The sequence below is a fragment of the Thunnus albacares genome, chromosome 3 (assembly GCF_914725855.1).
Source record: "Thunnus albacares chromosome 3, fThuAlb1.1, whole genome shotgun sequence".
Taxonomy (NCBI): domain Eukaryota; kingdom Metazoa; phylum Chordata; class Actinopteri; order Scombriformes; family Scombridae; genus Thunnus; species Thunnus albacares.
The window spans coordinates 38,152,271-38,174,672 of NC_058108.1; the positions used below are offsets into that span (position 1 = coordinate 38,152,271).

The following is a 22,402-nucleotide window of genomic DNA, read 5'->3' on the forward strand; positions in this document are numbered from 1 at the left end:
CCGTACATGTTGAGCTGAACTCTGGGTTTCGTCTTGCAGGCGTCGCTACAAACGTTCACCTCAACTTTCTCGTCGGGAAAAAACATTTAGTGAAAATCACTCGTGTGAGGACGTTTGTCATTTCAGTTTTTTTATATTGCAAAAGAATTAATAAGTTCTGTGATTGGATGTTTGTTGCCGAAGTGCATCCTGGGAGTCGTAGTTCACTTCTCCCCACAGACTTTAGCTTTTAGATGTTTGTTGATGATTCAACCAGCAGAAAGTCAGGTTTATGATATTGATTTTGGGTCAATCAGTGATCAGAGTGTGTGTGTGTGTGTGTGTGTGTGTGTGTGTGTGTGTGTGTGTGTGTGTGTGTGTGTGTGTGTGTGTGTGTGTGTGTGTGTGTCTGCAGGATGTTTGTTTCTGGTTTCCTCTCCGTCCGTCAGGAATGTTGAAGGAACAATGAAGGGAAACACACACACCTCCCCTCCCCCCTCTCACACCCCTGATGACATCATCGTCACGCTGTAACGTCATTGGCTGAATTCCAACCTTTTGCACCCCTCCCCACCCCAAAATACACACACACACACACACACACACAAAGGACATCCTGTGTCCAGACGGCAGCGTGACGATCTGTAGTTTAAACTCTGAAATATCTTCTATTAAATATCAGATTTAAAGCTGAAACAGGAAGATTAACACTCAGTGTGTGTGTGTGTGTGTGTGTGTGTGTGTTTGTGTGTGTGTGTGTGTGTGTGTGTGTGTGTGTGTGTGTGTGTGTGTGTGTGTGTGTGTGTCGGGGGTTTGAATGGTTTCTGGAGGGAAACAGAGAACAATCAGCAGCATGTAGTCGTCACTGCTGCCTTGCTTCATGTCCTGGGCAGGGCCAGACACACACACACACACACACACACACACACACACACACGCTGCGCTCGCCGTCCTGCGACCGTCTCTCTGACCTCTGGACTCTTTTTTTCTTTCGTCTCCCGACAACACATTTCACCGTGAGCACGAGGACGTCTTCTGTCTGCTGTTATTCAGCTTCTGCGATTTTAAAAACTCTCAAACTAAACATCATTTTTCTGATTTTTTGCTTCTTAAATTTGTTTTAATAATCAGTTTTCATCCTCTGGAAGATATTTCTTTCTTCTTCTTCTTCTTCTTCTTGGTTTCTCAGAGGAAAACGTTGCTTCTTTTTACTGAACTCGAGGATCAAATCGTTCTGTTTCTGCACTGATCCTGAGAGCGATGATCGTGTCGGTGGGCTGATTTCTTCTTCAGGACTTTATTATTTATCTCGTGGGTGTATTTCTGTTAAACCTCCGGATGGAGGTGGAGTGGGCGTCGGCGGATCCGGCGCAGCAGCCGTTCAACTACAACCAGCTGGAGGGTCGATTCAAGCAGCTGCAAGGTAAGAAGAGAAGAAGAAGAAGAAAGAAAGAAAGAAAGTGTAGTTTATTTATCAGCAGCAGCACAGAGGTGGTGAGAGGTCAGAGGTCACAGCAGCAGAGAGGAGAGAAACGTTGGTTTGAGGAGAAAGAAGCTGATGGAAGAGAGAGGAAGGATGTTTCTCGCCGTCTTTGTGTCGTATAAGAAAGAAAAAGTCGATGTGGCTCAAACGTGAATATTAGCAGATAAACAGCTTTTGGCGCTAATTCTCCAGTCGGTGCCGTTAAACACGAGACACGACGAGATGACGTCATTAAAGCACTGATATAAAAACACGTCTCATGATTTGACGTGTGCGTCGAACGCGGTCGCCATGTTGGTGCAGTCAACGGTCGCCGCGCCGCCCGTTAGATGTTAGCAGAGTTATCGTGTGTCTGTACGGCTCAACTGGTATTTTCTAAATATAATAATAAACCTGAATCCACTGTCTACTCGTATGCAACTTTATCAGCAGCGTCCTCGTAACGTTGCGCCAACAACATAACACGAGTAACATCCTCTCTGCCCCCCCTAACGCTCTCTGGTCGCTAAGGTAACGTTTAAACATGCCTTCAAAATAGAGGTACACCGCAAAAACAAATATAAAGTGCATGAAAAATACAACTCGACATGACGCTGAATCAGTGGTTTCTCTGCTGGAAGCTGGAATCAACCAGCTCATTCAGACCTTTAAGGTCCACGTGGCCTCAGTCGCTCGGTCGTGTCGATTTTTCCTGTAAAACATCAGGAGGATCAGACTCTACGTGTCTGAACATGCAGCACAACTCCTGCTACAGGCTGCAGCTCCTTACTGGCAGGAGCATCCACCTTCAAACCTCCCCAGATGATCCAGAATGAGCTGGTGCATCTGGTCTTCAACCAGCCCAGAACAGCACGTCACCCTGCTCTTCATCTCCCTCCACATCAAATTCAAAAGCCTGACACTTGCTTACAAAACAGCAACTAAAACACCTGAACTCCCTCAGTCAGGTCTACACTCCCCCCCGCCACTACGCTCTGCCAATGAAAGGCTGCTGGTACCACAACAGGACCCTCAGTCACCAGCTGGACTCTCCTCCTCCGTAGTTCCCTGCTGGTGGAACCAGTAACCAGACTCTGTTCGATCTGCAGAGTCCCTCTCAGTCTTTAAGAGAAGACTAAAGACCCAGTGATTATCTCTGCACCTGATGGACTTATGAAACAACATATTATCCACCTCTGGTCACTTCCTGTTGGCTCCCATCAGACGACTCTTACTGGTGTTGTTCTCCTGACTGGATATCAGCTCATCATGTGTTGCGTCACTTCAGATAAAAAGCTACTAAATGAAACTGTGACACTAATAATTAACCTCCATCCTGTTAATTTGTCATATTTATAACAAACCAAAGTTCATGGAAATCAGTTCAGAATTAAAGGAGTCGCAGTGGATCCAATATGGCCGCCAAACAGACGCGTAGCTGCAACATACGGCGACAGTCAAAGCTCAAAAACATGATGGAAATATGACGTTTCTGTTAGTTTCATGTGTTGATGTGAGGAAGGTTACAGTCTCCTCATCATCATCGCTCATCACACATCTGATGTGGGTTTGTGGGTCAGTGTGGAGCAGCTCACCTGTTCTGCAGGATGTAGGTGTTTAACACGTCGACAAGTTTCTGTAACAGCTGTTTACTGGCAGCCAGCAGCATCTTGAAGAGGCAGGAATCATCTTTACTGAGCATCAGGGATGATTGTTGCTACGTCCTTCAGAAGGTCTGAACAGAAGGACGAGACCAGAAAACATGAAAACATGAAAACATGAAAACATGAGCTGTGATTCCTCTTCAGTCCCTCCAGCAGCGCAGCTGGCTGCCGGTTTGTCAGGCGTTCAGCCACATGTCTTCAGTTATTTCAGTGTCCGCTGTTGCTTCACATAGTCTGCAGTGTCTTTATATAACTTTCAGCTCATAAGACCTTCATTAATATATGAATAACAATTATTGATTAGAACCTTTTACCTTCATACAGAAAGAATCACAAAGCTGTAAATACCTTATTAAAGTCCTGCAACCAACTGACATGAATTATCAACATTATTAAGCTCCTGTTTTTAAGGACGTTTTATAATAGAAGTGATGCCAGAATAGAGTCGTTGTCTGGATCAGTGATCATGTGATGCTGCTGGCCGTCTCAGCAATTTAACCATCAGACATATTATATCAGAAATATATTATTATATCTGAATATCGCCTAAGGGCGAGGACCCTATTGTTTTTCGTGTGTTTCTTTCTTTCTTTCTTTCTTTATTATTACGCCACTTAAACCCTAAATTTGACGCCCTAAACATGCTCAAAAACTCACCAAATTTGGCACGCACATCAGTTCTGGTGAAAAATTTGATAAAATGTAAAAATTAACCCCTAAAGTGCCAAAATGTGCTCTCTAGCGCCACCTATGTAACTAAAATGGCCGCCACGGCCCGTAGGAATGTCGTAGAGAGATCAAACCAAAACTCAATTATTCGTCTCATCAAGATCTACAAATCATATGCTGACACCCCTGACCTTAATCCAACAGGAAGTCCGTAATTAGCCTTTCAAAATAAGACTTTGTCCCAATTTTGGCACCTGAACAAACGTTATCTCCCCCGAGGGCGTTAATGGTATCAGCTTCAAACTTAAATGGGTGATTTATGACACTGTGCTGAAAAAAGTTGTTCAAAACTTTGTAATAACTCGAATGGTTTGGATTTAATAAGCCCTGAAAGTTACAGTGCCACATCACCCTTACAATGTAAACGAATGGGGAGGCAATCTATGGGCATGAACTTTGTGTCAAACAGAAGCTTCTGACGTCTAAACTATAAGTCTGACCACTTTCAAACCTGTATCAATGGATTCGCCACGAAATTTCCTACTAAAATATGATTTTTAATGTTAGATTTGGCCAAAGTCATGGGATTTATGAGGATATTTCACAAGAAGCGTACTCTAAAATCCTCCTCTCCAACTGCTCTCCTGGTGATGTCACTCCCTCAGTGCTGTGAAACATTCCGCAATACACACTCATTATAAAATCACAGGAGGAGCAAGAAAAGACTTTAAAACTCACACTCTAATATCTCAAAAACAATAAAAGATAGAAAACACATGTAAATTCAAGATTTGTAGGTCAAAGTCTCGTGACTCATTTAAAGTTCAAATGAAGTTTGTATCTAAAACTATGTGGAAGCAGTAAATGTTCAAAAAGGTGTGGGTTCACTCACACTCTCCATTCATATATATGAGTATTTTTCTGTGTCCAGCTGCAGTTACTTATTGTCTCTACACACCTGACAGTACACATGTCAATCAAACTTTCAAAATAAAAGCACACCACACTTGATCTGATCCCGACAGGCTAGAGTGCGAGGTCGCGACCAACGCTGCTCGCAGCTTTAATTATATCAGAAATATATGATCCCACTGACTGGCCGTCTGGAATATTTCGAGCAACGACTGGTGTGTCTGTAAAAGACAAATCTATGATGGGTTACACCAGTATATGATTGGTTCGACCAGTATATGATTGGTTACACCAGTATATGATTGGTTAGACCAGTATATGATTGATTACACCAGTAAATACAATGATTGCGTTGTGTAAACTGTGTCTGAGGTAAAACTATAATAATGATGTTTATTGTTGTTAATTAATAATCAATAACTGTATCAGATCTGTTGATGCCAGTGAAAGTTATATCTGCAGCGAGTTCCTCCTCGCGGCGTCCACGCCTCTGTGTGTCTGCAGCAGGATGTTGAATTGGTGGAAGTGGACGCGGCGACCTTTGACCTCTGCGGCTTCGGCTGGCGGTCGTTAACGTTTAATCCGTTTTACTGCTGAACACACACAGACTCTGTGTAGCACCATAAACCTGCACGGATCATTGATCACAGCGAACAGAAACAAAGTGTAAACAATAAGAGTGAAAGGATTCAGCGACAGGATGACTGTAACGACACGTCCGCCGTCACGCTGTCGTCCGGTCATGTGATCACTGCTGCACAACATGAAGGATCAATGTTTCTGTTCGTCACATCAATAACGGCAGTGAAATACGTTATAATATCAGAATGACTCAAGTATAACTTTAAGTTCTGAAGCTGCAGGTTTATTGATATTGAATATGTAATCAATACAGACTGAAGACAGAGAAATAATATAAACTGCTGCAGGAACATTTAAAAATATTACAGTAAAGTCAGGAACTAAAACCTCAGACTGAGCATGCTCAGTAGCTGACAGTCAGGTCACACACTGATCCATCAATAATCAATATGTCTCCTGTCTGTGGGCGGAGTCAGGAGCCGTCAAATATTGATCACACTGCAAATAACTGCGGAGAAAAAAAAGTTTTAAACATTTTTAAATATTAAAGTAAGAAACAGGATTCGTGGCTCCTGATTGGCTCCCTGCTGATGAAGGAAACGTCGTCTCCGCTGGTGAATTCATTCATTACGCTGCGTATCCTTCCTGCTTCCTGCAGGTCAGAGGTCAAACACCCAAAATAACTTCACGCTGCATGAAACACATGACATCACTTCCTGCTGATATCATTATCTCTTGATGTCCGTCAACAATAAACCTCCAATAATCCACTTAGAAACCAGAGAAGAAGAACATCTGGAGTCAGTTTACATCAACATGGTTCAACACGGGAAACATATTCAAACATACCATGTGTGTGTGTGTTACTGTGTGTGTGTGTGTGTGTGTGTGTGTGTGTGTGTGTGCAGATGAGCGCGAGGCGGTGCAGAAGAAGACCTTCACTAAGTGGGTGAACTCTCACCTGTCCAGAGTCTCCTGCAGGATCACAGATCTCTACATGGACCTGAGAGACGGACGCATGCTGATCAAACTGCTGGAGGTCCTATCAGGAGAGAGACTGGTAACACACACACACACACACACACACATAGTAACACACACACACACACACACACACACACACACACACACACACACACATAGTAACACACACACACACACACACACACACACACACTCACACACACACACAGTAACACACACACACACACACACACACACACACACACAGTAACACACACACACACACACACACACACACACACACAGTAACACACACACACACACACACACACATAGTAACACACACACAGTAACACACACACACACACACACACACACACAGTAACACACACACACACACACACACACACACACACAGTAACACACACACACACACACACACACACACACATAGTAACACACACACACACACACACTCACACACACACAGTAACACACACACACACATAGTAACACACACACACACACACACTCACACACACACAGTAACACACACACACACATAGTAACACATACACACACACACACTCACACACACACACACACACACACATAGTAACACACACACACACACACACTCACACACACACAGTAACACACACACACACATAGTAACACATACACACACACACACTCACACACACACAGTAACACACACACACAGTAACACACACACACACACACACACACACACACACACACACACACACACAGTAACACACACACACACACACACACACACACAGTAACACACACACACACACACACACACACACACACACGTAGTAACACACACACACACACAGTAACACACACACACATAGTAACACACACACACACACACAGTAACACACACACACACACAGTAACACACACACACACACACACAGTAACACACACACACATAGTAACACACACACACACACAGTAACACACACACACATAGTAACACACACACACACACGTTTAAACGACAGTAAGTAAAGTAACGGCGGCTGTCCGGGAGGATCTTGAACCAGGTGTGTGTCCACTTCCTGTTTTCCCTGCTGAAACGTGGAGCGCGTTGACGAGTCGGAGCGCGAGCTGGATCCAGATGTGTCGGCGGTCTGGCTGCGGTCCAGCTGCTGCCTCCCTTTCCTGCAGACCAAGGACACTTCGCTGCTCGCTCACTTCCTGTGCCGCATTCAGGGCCAGGAAGACGCTCCAGTTTCTCCACTTCCTGTTAAACCTCGAGTCTGGTTTTTCATGAACGTAACCGTGTTAAAGTCCTCTTGAAGGAGGTTTTCTTTATCGTGGACTGCCAGTAGACCACGCCCCCCCAGGACTGTTTGTGTTATTGCAGCCATCTAGTGGACGTCAGAGGAACTGCAGCTGGAAACACGTTTCCTCCAGCTCAGTTTCTTCTTCTAAAACCTTTTAAAGCAGCGTCCTGACCATGTTGCCGCTTCTTCTTCTTCTTCTTCTTCTTCTTCTTCTTTTACATTAAGCCGAAGCCGACTAAAGGTCGGATGCGGATCCACTGCCTGGAGAACGTGGACAAAGCTCTGCAGTTCCTGAAGGAGCAGCGGGTTCACCTGGAGAACATGGGCTCCCACGACATCGTCGACGGAAACCACCGACTCACGCTGGGCCTCATCTGGACCATCATCCTCCGCTTCCAGGTAACGCGCTGATAAGACGTTCATCAGCTTTATTGATCATTAATAATCAGTATGTAAACAGTTATATATAAGCAGATAAAGTGTTTATTACTGTTCAGTATTTATAAGAACTGTCCTACGAAGACATTTATATCATCACAGCGTCGTTCATGATCTGTTTACACACAGGAGGAGTTTTAGTTATTGATTAATACATTAATAAACACTAACACTAGAGTCATTAACCATTAAATCTATAGACTGATTATTAATGATAAACAGATTTAAAGTCAGTGTTACGGAAGACGAGAATGAACAAAAACAAATAAAATTAATAAATAAAAAGAACTTTGTATTAAATAAACTTTATTATTATAATAATTATTATATAATTAACTATTGAGAAATGAACAAATAATTAACAATAATTAATAATAACAGCTCGTATTAATTAATTACTGTAATGTTTCTACTTGATTGACTTTAACTCTGGTCTGGGTTCGTACGGTGGCCCTGAGGTGCAAAAAACAACATCATCAAAAATCATGTTAATAAATATATATATTAAAAATATAGAATATAACTATGAAATATTCAGTTAATTCAGCTCATTATAATAAAATGTTATTTTTCATCCTGGTTCTGTTTGATTATTCAGACTGAAGCAACAGCCAATCACACGACTCGCTCTGACTCTCTGATGGAAAGTGTTGAATGTTGGTGTAAATTCATTTCATTATAATGAGCTGAGGTTTAAACATCTATTTCATGGTTTATATATATATATATATCATCTGTATTTACTGGTTTAATTGTTTATTTCATTGTATTTATTGATTTAATATTGATCAGTTTGTGTTTCCGTAGCTGACAGCATGGCTACGGAGAGACTGTGTTTTCTACAATGTTGCTGTGTTTTGTCCCTTTAGGCCACCGTACAGTTAGTTTAGCACATAACACTCGTTTATGTCCTAAAATGTTGAACTTTTCCTTTAAAGAGTCACTAAACCGTCCGAGAAACACTGACGTTCACTTCCTGTTTAACCTCAACAACATAAACACATTTAATACACCGTACAAAGAACTAAATAACATCTATTATTATTAATATTAATAGATATTACTGGAAACTAAATGTTAAATGTCTTTGGGGTTAAAACTGAGACACAGTTTTTCTCAAATAAAACTTTATTGCTGAAATTCATTTCAGCAATAAATTCATCAGTTGTAACAAGACGAGTCAGTTAAATTATAACAGGCATCTTTCATTATTCTTTAAAGATTAACTGAGAAAATAATCATCAGTTGTATCCAAAAACAAAACATATTATTATATATATTATATTAAAGAACCACAAACATAAAATCCATAATTAAATGAAGTGTTTTTCACTAAATACTTCCTGACTTTAGACGAACAGACTCCGCCCCTTCAGCCCAGCCTGGCCTGTGATTGGTCGAGGTCATCAGTGTCAGTTATTTACCAGCTCAGGTTAAAGTCCAGACTGCTTCGGATTTTACCAGCAGCAGACCGTCGTCATGGAGACCCAGTCTGGTCTGGACCTTTGACCCCGAGGAATCCCCCCCTCGGAGGTTTATGACCTCACACAGGCTCCACCAATCAGATCTCAGCAAACGGTCTCTGAAACCCGAGACCCTGAACTCAAACTGAGGCGGACGCGGCACCTGACAGGCTGAATTTAGGGCAAACAGATACGGAGAGTAATTAGTGTCAATAGTGATCCACAAATTAAAAACAACATGATTTTTTTCACGTCTTCTGATCCACCGACGCGTGATGTGTTCAAGTGCTGCTGGAAAACTGAAAGTCACATTCATGTGCAATCTATGTGTGGGGGAAAAAGCTGATTACGATTATTTTCATTAACAATTAATCTGTTAATTATTTTCTCAATTAATTGATTAGTTGTTTGGTCCATAAAATGTCAGATAATGGTGAAAAATGTGGATCAATGTTTCCTAAAGATCTTCAGTTTACTGTCAGAGACTAAAGAAACCAGAAAATATTCACATTTAAGTAGAACACTGACGTTTATTTAATGTGAATAAACAGAATTTATTTACAAACCATTTATAAATTTATTTGTGGATCATAAAATACACGAGTCATTAATATTGACACTAATTGCCTCCATAAGTATGTTTCTCATTTATTCACCGTTTATACCAGAATCGTCACTTTAATTAGAAGTAATTACATCACGTTATAATCGTTGCAGATATGAGTTTATTGGAGAATTTGATCAGAGAACTTATGAAGGTAATTTATGTACATGACAGATTAGACTCGTCATTGTGTTCGTTTTAAAAAAGAAAGACTGAAGATGAAGATGAAGATCTTCCTTCAGTCAGTCTGACGTGTCTTCATGTCTAAACATAAAAACATTTCATTTGTCTTAAAGGACGAGTTCACAATGTTTCCAGTCAGTCTTCAAATGAACATTAAAGCTGTTTCCTCCTGTTCATACTGACCATTAGAAGATCCCTTCATAATGACCTTACAATGGAAGTGATGGAGGACAAAATCCACAGTCTGAAGCTAATATGAAGCTTCAGCGTCCAAATGAGTCAAATCAAGTAGATATCTTTCAACGTTACAGTCTTTTTAGTGCCAAAGTTCCTCTTTTTGTTACTATACTTCCACCTGCAGCTCAACAGGGAAACACTGTCCGAGGAAACACAAAGAGGGAATTTGATGCTAAAAAGACTGTAAATGTGTCAGATATCCACTTGATATGACTAACTCAGACTGCTGAAGCTGAATAGAAGCTTCACACAGACTTTAAATGACTGTGTGGACACACTGTGGATTTTATCCTCCATCACTTCCATTGAAAGCACATTTGAAGGATCTTTTAATATCCAGTATGAACAGCAGGAATGATTACAGCGAGGAAAACTTCTTTCACTGTTCATATGGACACCTGACTGCTGGTTTAACACACTGGGGACACTGGGAACACTGGGAACTGGTCCTTTAATGTAGTTTAATTTAAAAGTGTCTGACTGACTGAAGTACAGGTGGTAGTGTGACTCTAATGTGTGTGTGTGTGTGTGTGTTCAGATCCAGGACATCAGTGTAGAGACTGAAGACAACAAGGAGAAGAGATCAGCCAAAGATGCTCTGCTGCTCTGGTGTCAGATGAAGACGGCCGGGTGAGACTGATATTAATTAATTACTAATATTAGTACTGATACTACTAGTGTTACTAATATTAGTACCGATACCACTAGTGCTACTTATACTAGTACTGATACCACTAGTGTTACTAATATTAGTACTGATACCACTAGTGCTACTTATACTAGTACTGATACTACTAGTGTTACTAATATTAGTACCGATACCACTAGTGCTACTTATACTAGTACTGATACTACTAGTGTTACTAATATTAGTACTGATACCACTAGTGCTACTTATACTAGTACTGATACTACTAGTGTTACTAATATTAGTACTGATACCACTAGTGCTACTTATACTAGTACTGATACTACTAGTGTTACTAATATTAGTACTGATACCACTAGTGCTACTTATACTAGTACTGATACTACTAGTGTTACTAATATTAGTACTGATACCACTAGTACTACTTATACTAGTACTGATACTACTAGTACTACTTATACTAGTACTGATACCACTAGTGCTACTTATACTAGTACTGATACTACTAGTGCTACTTATACTAGTACTGATACTACTAGTACTACTTATACTAGTACTGATACTACTAGTACTACTTATACTAGTAGTGATACCACTAGTGCTACTTATACTAGTACTAATACTACTAGTACTACTAATATTAGTGCTGAGACTAGTACTACTAATACTAGTACTGATACTGGTAGTACTACTAATACTAGTACTGATACTGGTAGTACTACTAATATTCTAGTAGTACTACTAATACTAGTACTGATACTGGTAGTACTACTAATATTAGTATTGATACTAGTAGTACTACTAATATTAGTACCAATACCAGTAGTACTACTAATATTAGTACTGATACTTCTGGTGTTACTAATATTAGTACTGATACTGGTAGTACTACTAATATTAGTACTGATACTAGTAGTACTACTAATATTAGTAGTGATACTTCTAGTGTTACTAATACTAGTACTGATACTAGTAGTACTACTAATATTAGTACTGATACTAGTAGTAACACTAATACTAGTACTGATACTAGTAGTACTACTAATATTAGTATTGATACTAGTAGTACTACTAATATTAGTATTGATACTACTGTCAGTAGAACAGTTTTGTTTGAGTCGTGCTCAGTGAACATAAACATTTATTGGAGACTGAAGGTTTCTTCTGTCGTCTTCAGGTATCCCAACGTCAACATCCACAACTTCTCCACCAGCTGGAGAGACGGCATGGCCTTCAACGCTCTCATCCACAAACACAGGTGACATCATCATCATCATCATCATCATCATCATCAAACATCCATAACACAACTTTAATTATCTCATTACATCAAGAAAACACATTTTTGTCCAATAATCACAACTTAAACATCCTGTTATTGTTTGTTTGTTTGTTTTGTTCATAATTATATTTCAGGACCTTTAAACTGTTAATGTTATTTTCTTACTGTCGTTCTGTCAAGATCATTAATTATAATCCAGAGATAATTTAACTACCTAAAGATCCTTTCATCTTCATCCTGAGACGAGTAATTAAGTCTCTGAAGATATTAAATTATATTAAATCATTATCTCATTATCAGTTTCATATCTAAACATCTCAAGGTTACTAAAGGTTGTAATTCCAGGTTCTGAGATAATTAGTTAATTAGCTTATTTATTATCTCAATCTTATGACTTTGTCAACCAAGATCTTCATCAGTTTGACGCATTAAAATAAAGACACAGCTAACTGTTGATCTGAAGAGTGAACGTGTTTACAGGTTTAAAGTTACAGCTGCGTTGTTGTTTGTATAAATAAAGTTGTTTGTTTGTTTCAGACCTGATCTGATCGACTTTGACAAACTGAAGAAGTCCAACGCTCACTACAACCTGCAGAACGCCTTTAACCTGGCGGAGCAACACCTGGGTCTCACCAAGCTGCTGGACCCCGAAGGTAAGACCAGTTTAACTAAACCCAGATTAAATAAACCTGAAAACATAGTTTAACTAAACCCAGATTAAAATAAACCTGAAAACACAGTTTAACTTAACCCAGATTAAAATAAACCTGAAAACATAGTTTAACTAAACCCAGATTAAATAAACCTGAAAACACAGTTTAACTAAACCCAGATTAAATAAACCTGAAAACACAGTTTAACTAAACCCAGATTAAATAAACCTGAAAACATAGTTTAACTAAACCCACATTAAATAAACCTGAAAACACAGTTTAACTAAACCCAGATTAAAATAAACCTGAAAACACAGTTTAACTAAACCCAGATTAAATAAACCTGAAAACACAGTTTAACTAAACCCACATTAAAATAAACCTGAAAACACAGTTTAACTAAACCCAGATTAAAATAAACCTGAAAACACAGTTTAACTAAACCCAGATTAAATAAACCTGAAAACACAGTTTAACTAAACCCAGATTAAAATAAACCTGAAAACACAGTTTAACTAAACCCACATTAAATAAACCTGAAAACACAGTTTAACTAAACCCAGATTAAAATAAACCTGAAAACAGTTTAACTAAACCCAGATTAAATAAACCTGAAAACATAGTTTAACTAAACCCAGATTAAATAAACCTGAAAACATAGTTTAACTAAACCCAGATTAAATAAACCTGAAAACATAGTTTAACTAAACTCAGATTAAAATAAACCTGAAAACACAGTTTAACTAAACCCAGATTAAATAAACCTGAAAACATAGTTTAACTAAACCCAGATTAAATAAACCTGAAAACATAGTTTAACTAAACTCAGATTAAAATAAACCTGAAAACACAGTTTAACTAAACCCAGATTAAATAAACCTGAAAACATAGTTTAACTAAACCCAGATTAAATAAACCTGAAAACATAGTTTAACTAAACCCAGATTAAATAAACCTGAAAACATAGTTTAACTAAACCCAGATTAAAATAAATAAATGTGTGTTTGTGTGTGTGTGTGTGTGTGTGTGTGTGTGTGTGTGTGTGTGTGTATGTGTGTGTTTGTGTGTGTGTCTGTGTGTGTGTTGCAGATATCAGTGTGGATCATCCTGATGAGAAGTCGGTCATCACCTACGTCGTGACGTATTATCACTATTTCTCCAAGATGAAGGCTCTGAAGGTGGAGGGCAAACGTATCGGAAAGGTCAGTGACTGACTGTCGACTCATTTATTGATAAATATTGATTAATTGATTGATTAACTGTGATCTGACTTTGAAATATTTCCTTTAGAAAATATAAATCCCAGAAAAACATGGACGTGACTTTACTGACTGCTGCTAACAGATGTTGATACCTCATGAAGATCACAGGAGACGTCCCTGTTTTTTTGTCCAGGTGCTGGATAACGCCATCGAGACGGAGAAGATGATCGAGAAGTACGAGTCTCTGGCCTCCGACCTGCTGGAGTGGATCGAACAGACCATCATCATCCTCAACAACAGGAAGTTTGCCAACTCTCTGGTGGGAGTCCAGCAGCAGCTGCAGGCCTTCAACACCTACCGAACCGTGGAGAAGCCTCCAAAGTCAGCACCTCCCCGTCTCCTCTCTGATCCAACCTCTGCTCATCACTTCCTCTTTCCTCTCGACGTCTCTCTGCAGATCTGCTTCTCCTCTAACGTCTGTCTCTCTGTGCTTCAGGTTCACAGAGAAAGGAAACCTGGAGGTTCTTCTCTTCACCATCCAGAGCAAGATGAGAGCCAACAACCAGAAGGTCTACATGCCGCGAGAGGGGAAACTCATCTCAGATATCAATAAGGTCAGAACTGCAACCATCATCACCTGATATTTACACCTCAAATATATTTGTTGGTGTGTAAAACTTACTTAAATCCAGCTGTCAGGTCAGAAGATTAACTCACTACTAGAGTTGCTGTTTGGAAGCAGTTTCAAGAATCTTACAGCTCAAACACTACTGATGTCAGTCGCCTGCAAACATAACTCAGGAATAAACCTGTCATGAGAAACCAGAAGTTTATCTAAAAACACGTGTAGGAAAAGAGTTTATAATGCAAAGAAAAGAGAAATAAAGCAGACTGCAGATGAAGGAGCCTGAGGAGTCGGATGTGTCTCTGCTTGGTTCGGTGTTGACGGCGTGTTCGTCCCTGCAGGCCTGGGAGAGACTGGAGAAGGCGGAGCATGAGAGGGAGCTGGCTCTGAGGACGGAGCTGATTCGTCAGGAGAAACTGGAACAGCTGGCCAGACGCTTTGACCGCAAGGCGGCCATGAGAGAGACCTGGCTCAGCGAAAACCAGAGACTGGTGTCACAGGTAAGAAGACGCTGAGTCAGCAGCGGCTAGCAGGTTTATGTTTAGGATCAGCTATAAGTCCAACTGAAATGGTTTGGTTATATTACAATTGATTCCTCTTTTTCTCTCCAGGACAACTTTGGTTTCGACCTTCAGGCCGTCGAGGCGGCCACCAAGAAGCACGAGGCGATTGAGACGGACATCGCGGCGTACGAGGAGCGCGTGCAGGCCGTGGTTGCCGTGGCGAAGGAGCTGGAGGTGGAGCACTACCACGACATCAAACGCATCACCGCCAGGAAGGACAATGTGATCCGGCTGTGGGAGTACCTGCTGGAGCTGCTGAAGGCCCGCAGACAGAGGCTGGAGATGAACCTGGGCCTGCAGAGAGTCTTCCAGGAGATGCTCTACATCATGGACTGGATGGACGAGATGAAGGTACGCTGACGAGGGCGGAGACGGACGAATGTGTTGATGTTTCTATAACTACATCCAGCTTTACCGAAGTGAGAGAAAAAGAAAAGATGAGACCAAGATTTTAGAAAATCATCTGCTTAGTTGGATGTTTGAGATGGACATCAGTTGAATCTCTGTGTCCAGTAATAAAACACGAATCTCATCTTTTGCTGCTTGTCCATGTTCGGTTTTAGAGCATGACTGAATGCATTAATAGCTGCTGCTATGCTGAAGCTAAACAAACAAACTAGCTACCCCGTTGTCGCTGATGGTGAGAAAACACCCACTACAACTGTGTTCTCACCATCTGTAGTTACAGTAAATGTTTCCACCAGCTACCACAACCGATAGAAATGCAACCATCCAGCTCGGTGCAACAATATGCAACAAAGAAAATGCAGCACATGAAAACAAACGTAGACAAAGTTGAGATTTATCTCTTATCTAACATGTTTTCAAACTGTTTCACTTTCATAAGAGAAAAGAAGGACGAGGACGTTTGATAAATGTGTGTTGGGTTAACTTTCCCACCTCTGATAAAGAGCAGCACACAGTCTTCTCTCTACACTGTGGATGAGAAGGTCCCACTCAGGACAAAGGGAAACTCTTTGTAGCGGTCGTCTTCTTGTCCTCGCGCTCGAGCAGGAAGCCGATCAGAGCCGTTCTAACTGTCTGTCTTTGGTTTCCAGATGCTGCTGCTGTCTCAGGATTATGGGAAGCATCTGTTGGGTGTGGAGGACCTGCTGCAGAAACACGCTCTGGTGGAGGCTGACATTGCCATCCAGGCTGACCGGGTGAAGGCGGTCACCACCAACGCCACCAAGTTCTCTGTGACCGAAAGTGGTGAGCAGAATGCAGCATGATCTGTCCCAGGAATGAAGAGCCATATTTTGTCTATTCTTATCCATCTTCTGTAGTTCTTGACTACAAATGACAACAACAGAGAATCTTGAAGTGTTAGGAGCACGAAGACTAGTCATGATTTTTACTTTGAGGCTAAGCAGTGAATGTTTGTGACAGCAGTCTACAGTTTAATGTCATTCAAACCTTAAAATGCTGCAGTGCTGATAATGATGGTTTCCCTCCTGTCCAGGCTACAAGCCCTGCGACCCTCAGGTCATCCAGGATCGGGTGTCCCACCTGGAGTTCTGCTACCAGGAGCTGACCCAGCTTGCTGCAGAGCGCCGAGCCCGCCTGGAGGAGTCTCGTCGCCTCTGGAAGTTCTTCTGGGAGATGGCCGAGGAGGAGGGTTGGATCCGTGAGAAGGAGCAGATCCTGTCCTCTCTTGAGCACGGAAAAGACCTGACAGGGGCGCTGCGCCTCCTCAGCGAGCAGCGCGCCCTGGAGGACGAGATGAGCGGCCGCGCCGGACACCTCCAGCACACCATTGCGGAGGGCCAGGCCATGGTGCAGGCCGGCCACTTTGCTGCCACGAAGATCCAGGATCGTATCACTGACCTCCAGGCTCAGTGGGCAGCACTGGAGCAGCTGGCAGCAGCGAGGAAGAAGAGGCTGGAGGAAGCTCTGGCGCTGCACCAGTTCCAGGCTGACGCGGATGATGTTGATGCCTGGACGCTGGACGCACTGCGCATCGTCTCCAGTGGAGAGACCGGCCATGATGAGTTCTCCACCCAGGCTCTGGTCAGGAAGCACAAGGACGCAGCAGCGGAGGTGGCCAGCTATCGGCCCGTCATCGACTCACTCCACGAGCAGGCTGCCGCCCTGCCTAAAGAGGAGGCGGAGTCAGAGGAGGTGCGCGGGCGGCTGGTGGGCATCGAGGAGCGCTACAAGGAGGTGGCAGAGCTGACGAAGCTGAGGAAGCAGGCGCTGCAGGACGCTCTGGCTCTCTACAAGATGTTCAGTGAGGCCGACGCCTGTGAGGTTTGGATTGATGAGAAGGAGCAGTGGCTGAACAGCATGGAGATCCCCGAAAAACTGGAGGACCTGGAGGTCATACAGCACAGGTAGGACCACAACATGCTGCTTACCTGTTTATGATTGTACATCTCTTCCAGCGGGCATTGCATTCATGTGGATTGTGTCCTCGATAGGTTCGAGAGTCTGGAGCCAGAGATGAACAACCAGGCATCTCGTGTTGCCGTGGTAAACCAGATCGCCCGGCAGCTGATTCACAATGGTCACCCGAGTGAGAAGGACATCAAGACCCAGCAGGACAAACTCAACAACAGGTACAAACATGTAAAAACTGATTGCGTTGAGTGAATGTTTTAGGGAAACACCATGAAACTGTAGCTATCAATGCACCCTCAAACGGACGGTCTCTCCTTTGCCACTAGGTGGAGCCAGTTCCGTGACCTGGTGGACCAGAAGAAGGAGTCCCTGAACTCTGCTCTGGGTGTGCAGAACTACCACCTCGACTGCAATGAGACCAAATCCTGGATCAAAGAGAAGACCAAGGTCATTGAATCCACCCAGGAGCTGGGCAATGACCTCACCGGGGTCATGGCCCTGCAGCGCAAACTGACCGGTATGGAGCGCGACCTGGCCGCTATCGAGGACAAGCTGGGTGACCTGCGAGGCGAGGCCCAGCGGCTGGCAGAGGAGCACCCAGACCAGGCAAAGGCCATCACAGGCCGCCTGGCTGAGATCACAGCCGTCTGGGAGGAAATGAAGAACACTCTGAAGAACCGTGAGGAGTCTCTTGGCGAGGCCAGGAAGCTGCAGCAGTTCCTGCGTGAACTGGACGACTTCCAGTCCTGGCTGTCCCGCACTCAGACGGCCATTGCCTCCGAGGACATGCCCAACACGCTGGCCGAGGCCGAGAAGCTCATGGCCCAACATGAAGGCATCAAGAACGAGATCCAGAACTACGAGGAGGACTACCAAAAGATGCGGGACATGGGGGAGATGGTGACACAAGGCCAGACGGATGCGCAGTACATGTTCCTGCGACAGCGGCTGCAGGCGCTCGACACCGGCTGGAACGAGCTGCACAAGATGTGGGAGAATCGGCAGAACCTGCTGTCCCAGTCCCACGCTTACCAGCTGTTCCTCAGGGACACCAAGCAGGCCGAGGCCTTCCTCAACAACCAGGTAAACAGAAGATCCGCCTCAACACAGTCTAGCGTCTGTTACCTGTTTAACCCCAAGCTCGTGACCCCGGAGCTCAACTGACCAGAGAACCTGATCTGAAAACAAATAGATTTTTTTATCTTTCTGTTTTAAGTAGAAACCCAAAGTTTGCTGATGCCCAAAGTTCAATCATTTAAAACCTTTATGTTGTTTACATTTACTGAGCAGGAAAGCTTTCTCCTGATGTGTGTGGATGTTGATGTTCCTCAGAGAATCATTACTGATGATTTTTGTGACCCTCTGATCTTTCTATCATCTGCACTAAATGTCATTTTACACAACATACAGATCTGAAAATCTAATGCATCGATTGGCATCAAATTTCCAGATCCCATTGCTGCTCCCCAGAGGATGAACTTTTTAGATTTTAATGGCCCCATGGCTTTCGTCTAGTTCCACCCACAGGACAAACACACCCCAGTTACTGTACTAGTATTGAACTGTATGTCCTCGCCCTGCAGGAGTACGTCCTGGCTCACACTGAGATGCCCACCACCCTGGAGGGCGCTGAGGCCGCCATCAAGAAGCAGGAAGACTTCATGACCACCATGGACGCAAACGAGGACAAGATCAACAGCGTGGTGGAAGCTGGCAGGCGGCTGGCCAGCGACGGAAACATCAACGCTGAACGTATCCAGGAGAGAGTCACTTCCATTGATGACAGGTAGACATCAGCTGTGTTTTACATTAAAGTGACTTTTAATAGACTTTGTGTCCTCAAACTATCTTTGTCACTTGGAATAAACACTACTTTACTACTTGCATCAGTAGGCATAGTTATAAGTAAATAATTCAACAACTAATTTCCCTTCCAGCCAATCTGAGTCCTTGTATTCTCTTAAAACATGTTTTAAAAGTGTTGACTTCCTGCTCTAACTTTGTCCTCTGTGTTTCAGACATAAGAAGAACAGGGAGGCTGCCGTGGAGCTGCTGATGAGACTGAAGGACAACAGAGACCTGCAGAAGTTCCTGCAGGACTGCCAGGAGGTCAGTCGCACGGCAAACACTAACATCAACACATCACAGAGAGATAAAATGTAAAAGGCAGGTTTTAGTTTGTTTGCTAGCGTTAGCGTTAGCTTCTTTCCAATCAAAGTGACTTAATGGATGATTCAATTCAATTCAATTTTATTTATATAGCGACAAATCACAACAAAACTCATCTCAGGGCACTTTTCACATAGAGCAGGTCAAGGCTGTACTCTTAGATTTATAGAGACCCAACAATGAGCAGCACTTGGCGACAGCAGCAGGAAAAACTCCCCTTTAACGGGAAGGAACCTCAAGTAGAACCGGACTCTAGGTGGACGCCATCTGCTTTGACCGGTTGGGTTGACTTCTGATGTCTTTAGAAATGATGTATATCACAATAAAACCCTGCTTTGCATGTGATGTGAGTGTAAAGATGGTGAGGTGGGTTCATTGGGTCTGCTCCCCAGAGGACGAACCCTGTATAACCTTTCCACTAGTGCCCACCACCCTACGATCAAACCTAATATTTTGTGTTTGTGTCTAGCTGTCTCTGTGGATCAATGAGAAGATGCTAACAGCTCAGGACATGTCCTACGACGAGGCCAGGAACCTGCACAGCAAGTGGCTGAAGCACCAGGCCTTCATGGCGGAGCTGCAGTCCAACAAGGAGTGGCTGGATAAGATCCAGAAGGTTCGGAGAGTTGTTTCTGCTAAAGTTTACAACACTGTGTATGAAATACAATGAATATATACATTCTGCAAACACCTTAAAACCAAAACTATGAATTAAGAAAATCTAAAAAAGCTAAAGCTGCAGAAAGCTTCAGAAATGATGAGAATTCTTTGTGGACCTCTTTCACATCACACATGATTAGAAACAGTGAGGAAGCCACATGTGTTTACGTTCACTGACCTTTGACCCGACTCTTCCCGGGTGTCTGGCTGTAGGACGGCATGCTGCTGGTGTCGGAGAAGCCGGAGACGGAGGCGGTGGTGAAGGAGAAGCTGTCGGCACTGCAAAGCATGTGGGAGGAGCTGGAGTCGACCACGCAGACCAAAGCTCAGTGTCTGTTCGACGCCAACAAGGCCGAGTTGTTCACGCAGAGTTGCGCCGACCTCGACAAGTGGCTGGGCGGCCTGGAGGGCCAGATCCAGTCCGACGACTACGGCAAAGACCTGACCTCCGTCAACATCCTTCTCAAGAAACAACAGGTACCACGACTGTATCACTGCAGTAGTACTAGCTGTGGCACAAGTACAAGTACTGTACTTTAATACAAGTTTGAGTATTTCCATTTCATTCTGCTTTGTACTTCTACTACATTTATCTGAAAGCTTTAGTTACAAGTTACATAACAGATTCAAATTTTACACACAAACAGGTTTTGACTGTAACAGTATTTTACATTAAACTACCCAACTGTATATAAAGTACATTAGATCTTACTTTTATATGAATGCATCACTGGTGATCATCTAATGAAGTACAATAAGATGTAATAATAAACATTCACTGCACAGTAAGTACTTTTACTTCAGATACTTTAAGTACATTTTACTGATAACATTATTAAGTAAAACTTTGAAAGCAGGACTTACTTGTAATGAAGAATTTTACAACACGTTCATACTTTTTCATAAGTGAAGTACTTCTGTCACTGAGTAGTAGCAGTACTTTCAGCTTTAGCAATAATATAGTTGTATTATCGTTGTTAAGTACTTCTACTTGTTCAATGACAATAAAATTGAATCCAATCAGCAGCAGTATTGGTATTAGAAGTAGTTTTACTGCTCCCCTTGCTGGTAGCAGTACTGTTATAATTGTAGTAGTATAGGTAGTATTACTATCAGTAGTAGTACTGTCACTCATAGTAACATAAGTTTAAGTTGTACCAGCGTCAGTCTGACTCGTCCCCCTGCTGGTGCTGGCAGTAGTAGTACTGTTATAGTTGCAGTAGTATAAGTAGTACTACTGTTACGTGTAGGGATGCACGATATCGTCGGCACGTCATCGGTATCGGCCGATAAAAGCTCTAAAATGAAATATCGGCATCAGCGAATTCTGCTATGAGAGGCCGATATGTCGCCTTCTCCTCCGCCGCCTGACTGTGTCACCCCGACGGTCCCGGTGTTTCCTCTGCAGGCTCCACTTCACTTCCCACTTTTTTCCCACGGGGCTAACGTTAGCTGGGAGGCTAGCTGGCTATGCTTCCCTCTGGTCATGCTGCAGCTAACTCTCCGCTAGCCTCTCAGCTAACGTTAGCCCCGGCTCTCCATGTGGATCCAACAAGCTGCCGTGTTCGGCTGCACAGATAGGAAACATTTTGGCTGACAGGATGTATCACTCTGTTGAGAAATAAAACTTTTTGGTTTATAACAGCGGTTGTCAACCAGCGTATTAGGTGCATTACCGCCACCTTCTGCTCCGGAGTGTGGACCAGAGATTAAATCCTACACATTAATCCTGTTTGTCTAATAAACTCAAAGAAAACTCTACTGCTGCTCCCACTTGGCAG

The 22,402-nt window shown here is 42.8% G+C and overlaps 1 protein-coding gene across 2 annotated transcripts in view; it reads left to right on the plus strand.

Moving 5' to 3' along the window:
* The window catches only part of LOC122975567 (spectrin beta chain, non-erythrocytic 1-like), a 51,456-nt gene that overhangs the window by 15,272 nt on the left and 13,782 nt on the right, over positions 1–22,402 (plus strand). The window contains exons 1-19 of one of the 2 annotated variants that reach the window (XM_044344082.1): positions 916–1,402; positions 6,177–6,328; positions 7,779–7,952; positions 11,017–11,108; positions 12,305–12,385; positions 12,947–13,062; positions 14,152–14,264; positions 14,458–14,645; positions 14,761–14,878; positions 15,231–15,389; positions 15,501–15,803; positions 16,511–16,664; positions 16,915–17,785; positions 17,873–18,010; positions 18,119–18,875; positions 19,376–19,578; positions 19,811–19,901; positions 20,431–20,577; positions 20,835–21,098. In XM_044344082.1, coding sequence (XP_044200017.1) covers positions 1,318–1,402; positions 6,177–6,328; positions 7,779–7,952; positions 11,017–11,108; positions 12,305–12,385; positions 12,947–13,062; positions 14,152–14,264; positions 14,458–14,645; positions 14,761–14,878; positions 15,231–15,389; positions 15,501–15,803; positions 16,511–16,664; positions 16,915–17,785; positions 17,873–18,010; positions 18,119–18,875; positions 19,376–19,578; positions 19,811–19,901; positions 20,431–20,577; positions 20,835–21,098 — 4,206 coding nt within the window. In that variant the 5' untranslated portion in view covers positions 916–1,317. Of the gene's footprint in view, positions 1–915; positions 1,403–6,176; positions 6,329–7,778; positions 7,953–11,016; positions 11,109–12,304; positions 12,386–12,946; positions 13,063–14,151; positions 14,265–14,457; positions 14,646–14,760; positions 14,879–15,230; positions 15,390–15,500; positions 15,804–16,510; positions 16,665–16,914; positions 17,786–17,872; positions 18,011–18,118; positions 18,876–19,375; positions 19,579–19,810; positions 19,902–20,430; positions 20,578–20,834; positions 21,099–22,402 lie in introns of those variants that run through there. The other variant, XM_044344075.1, reaches the window with a different exon arrangement.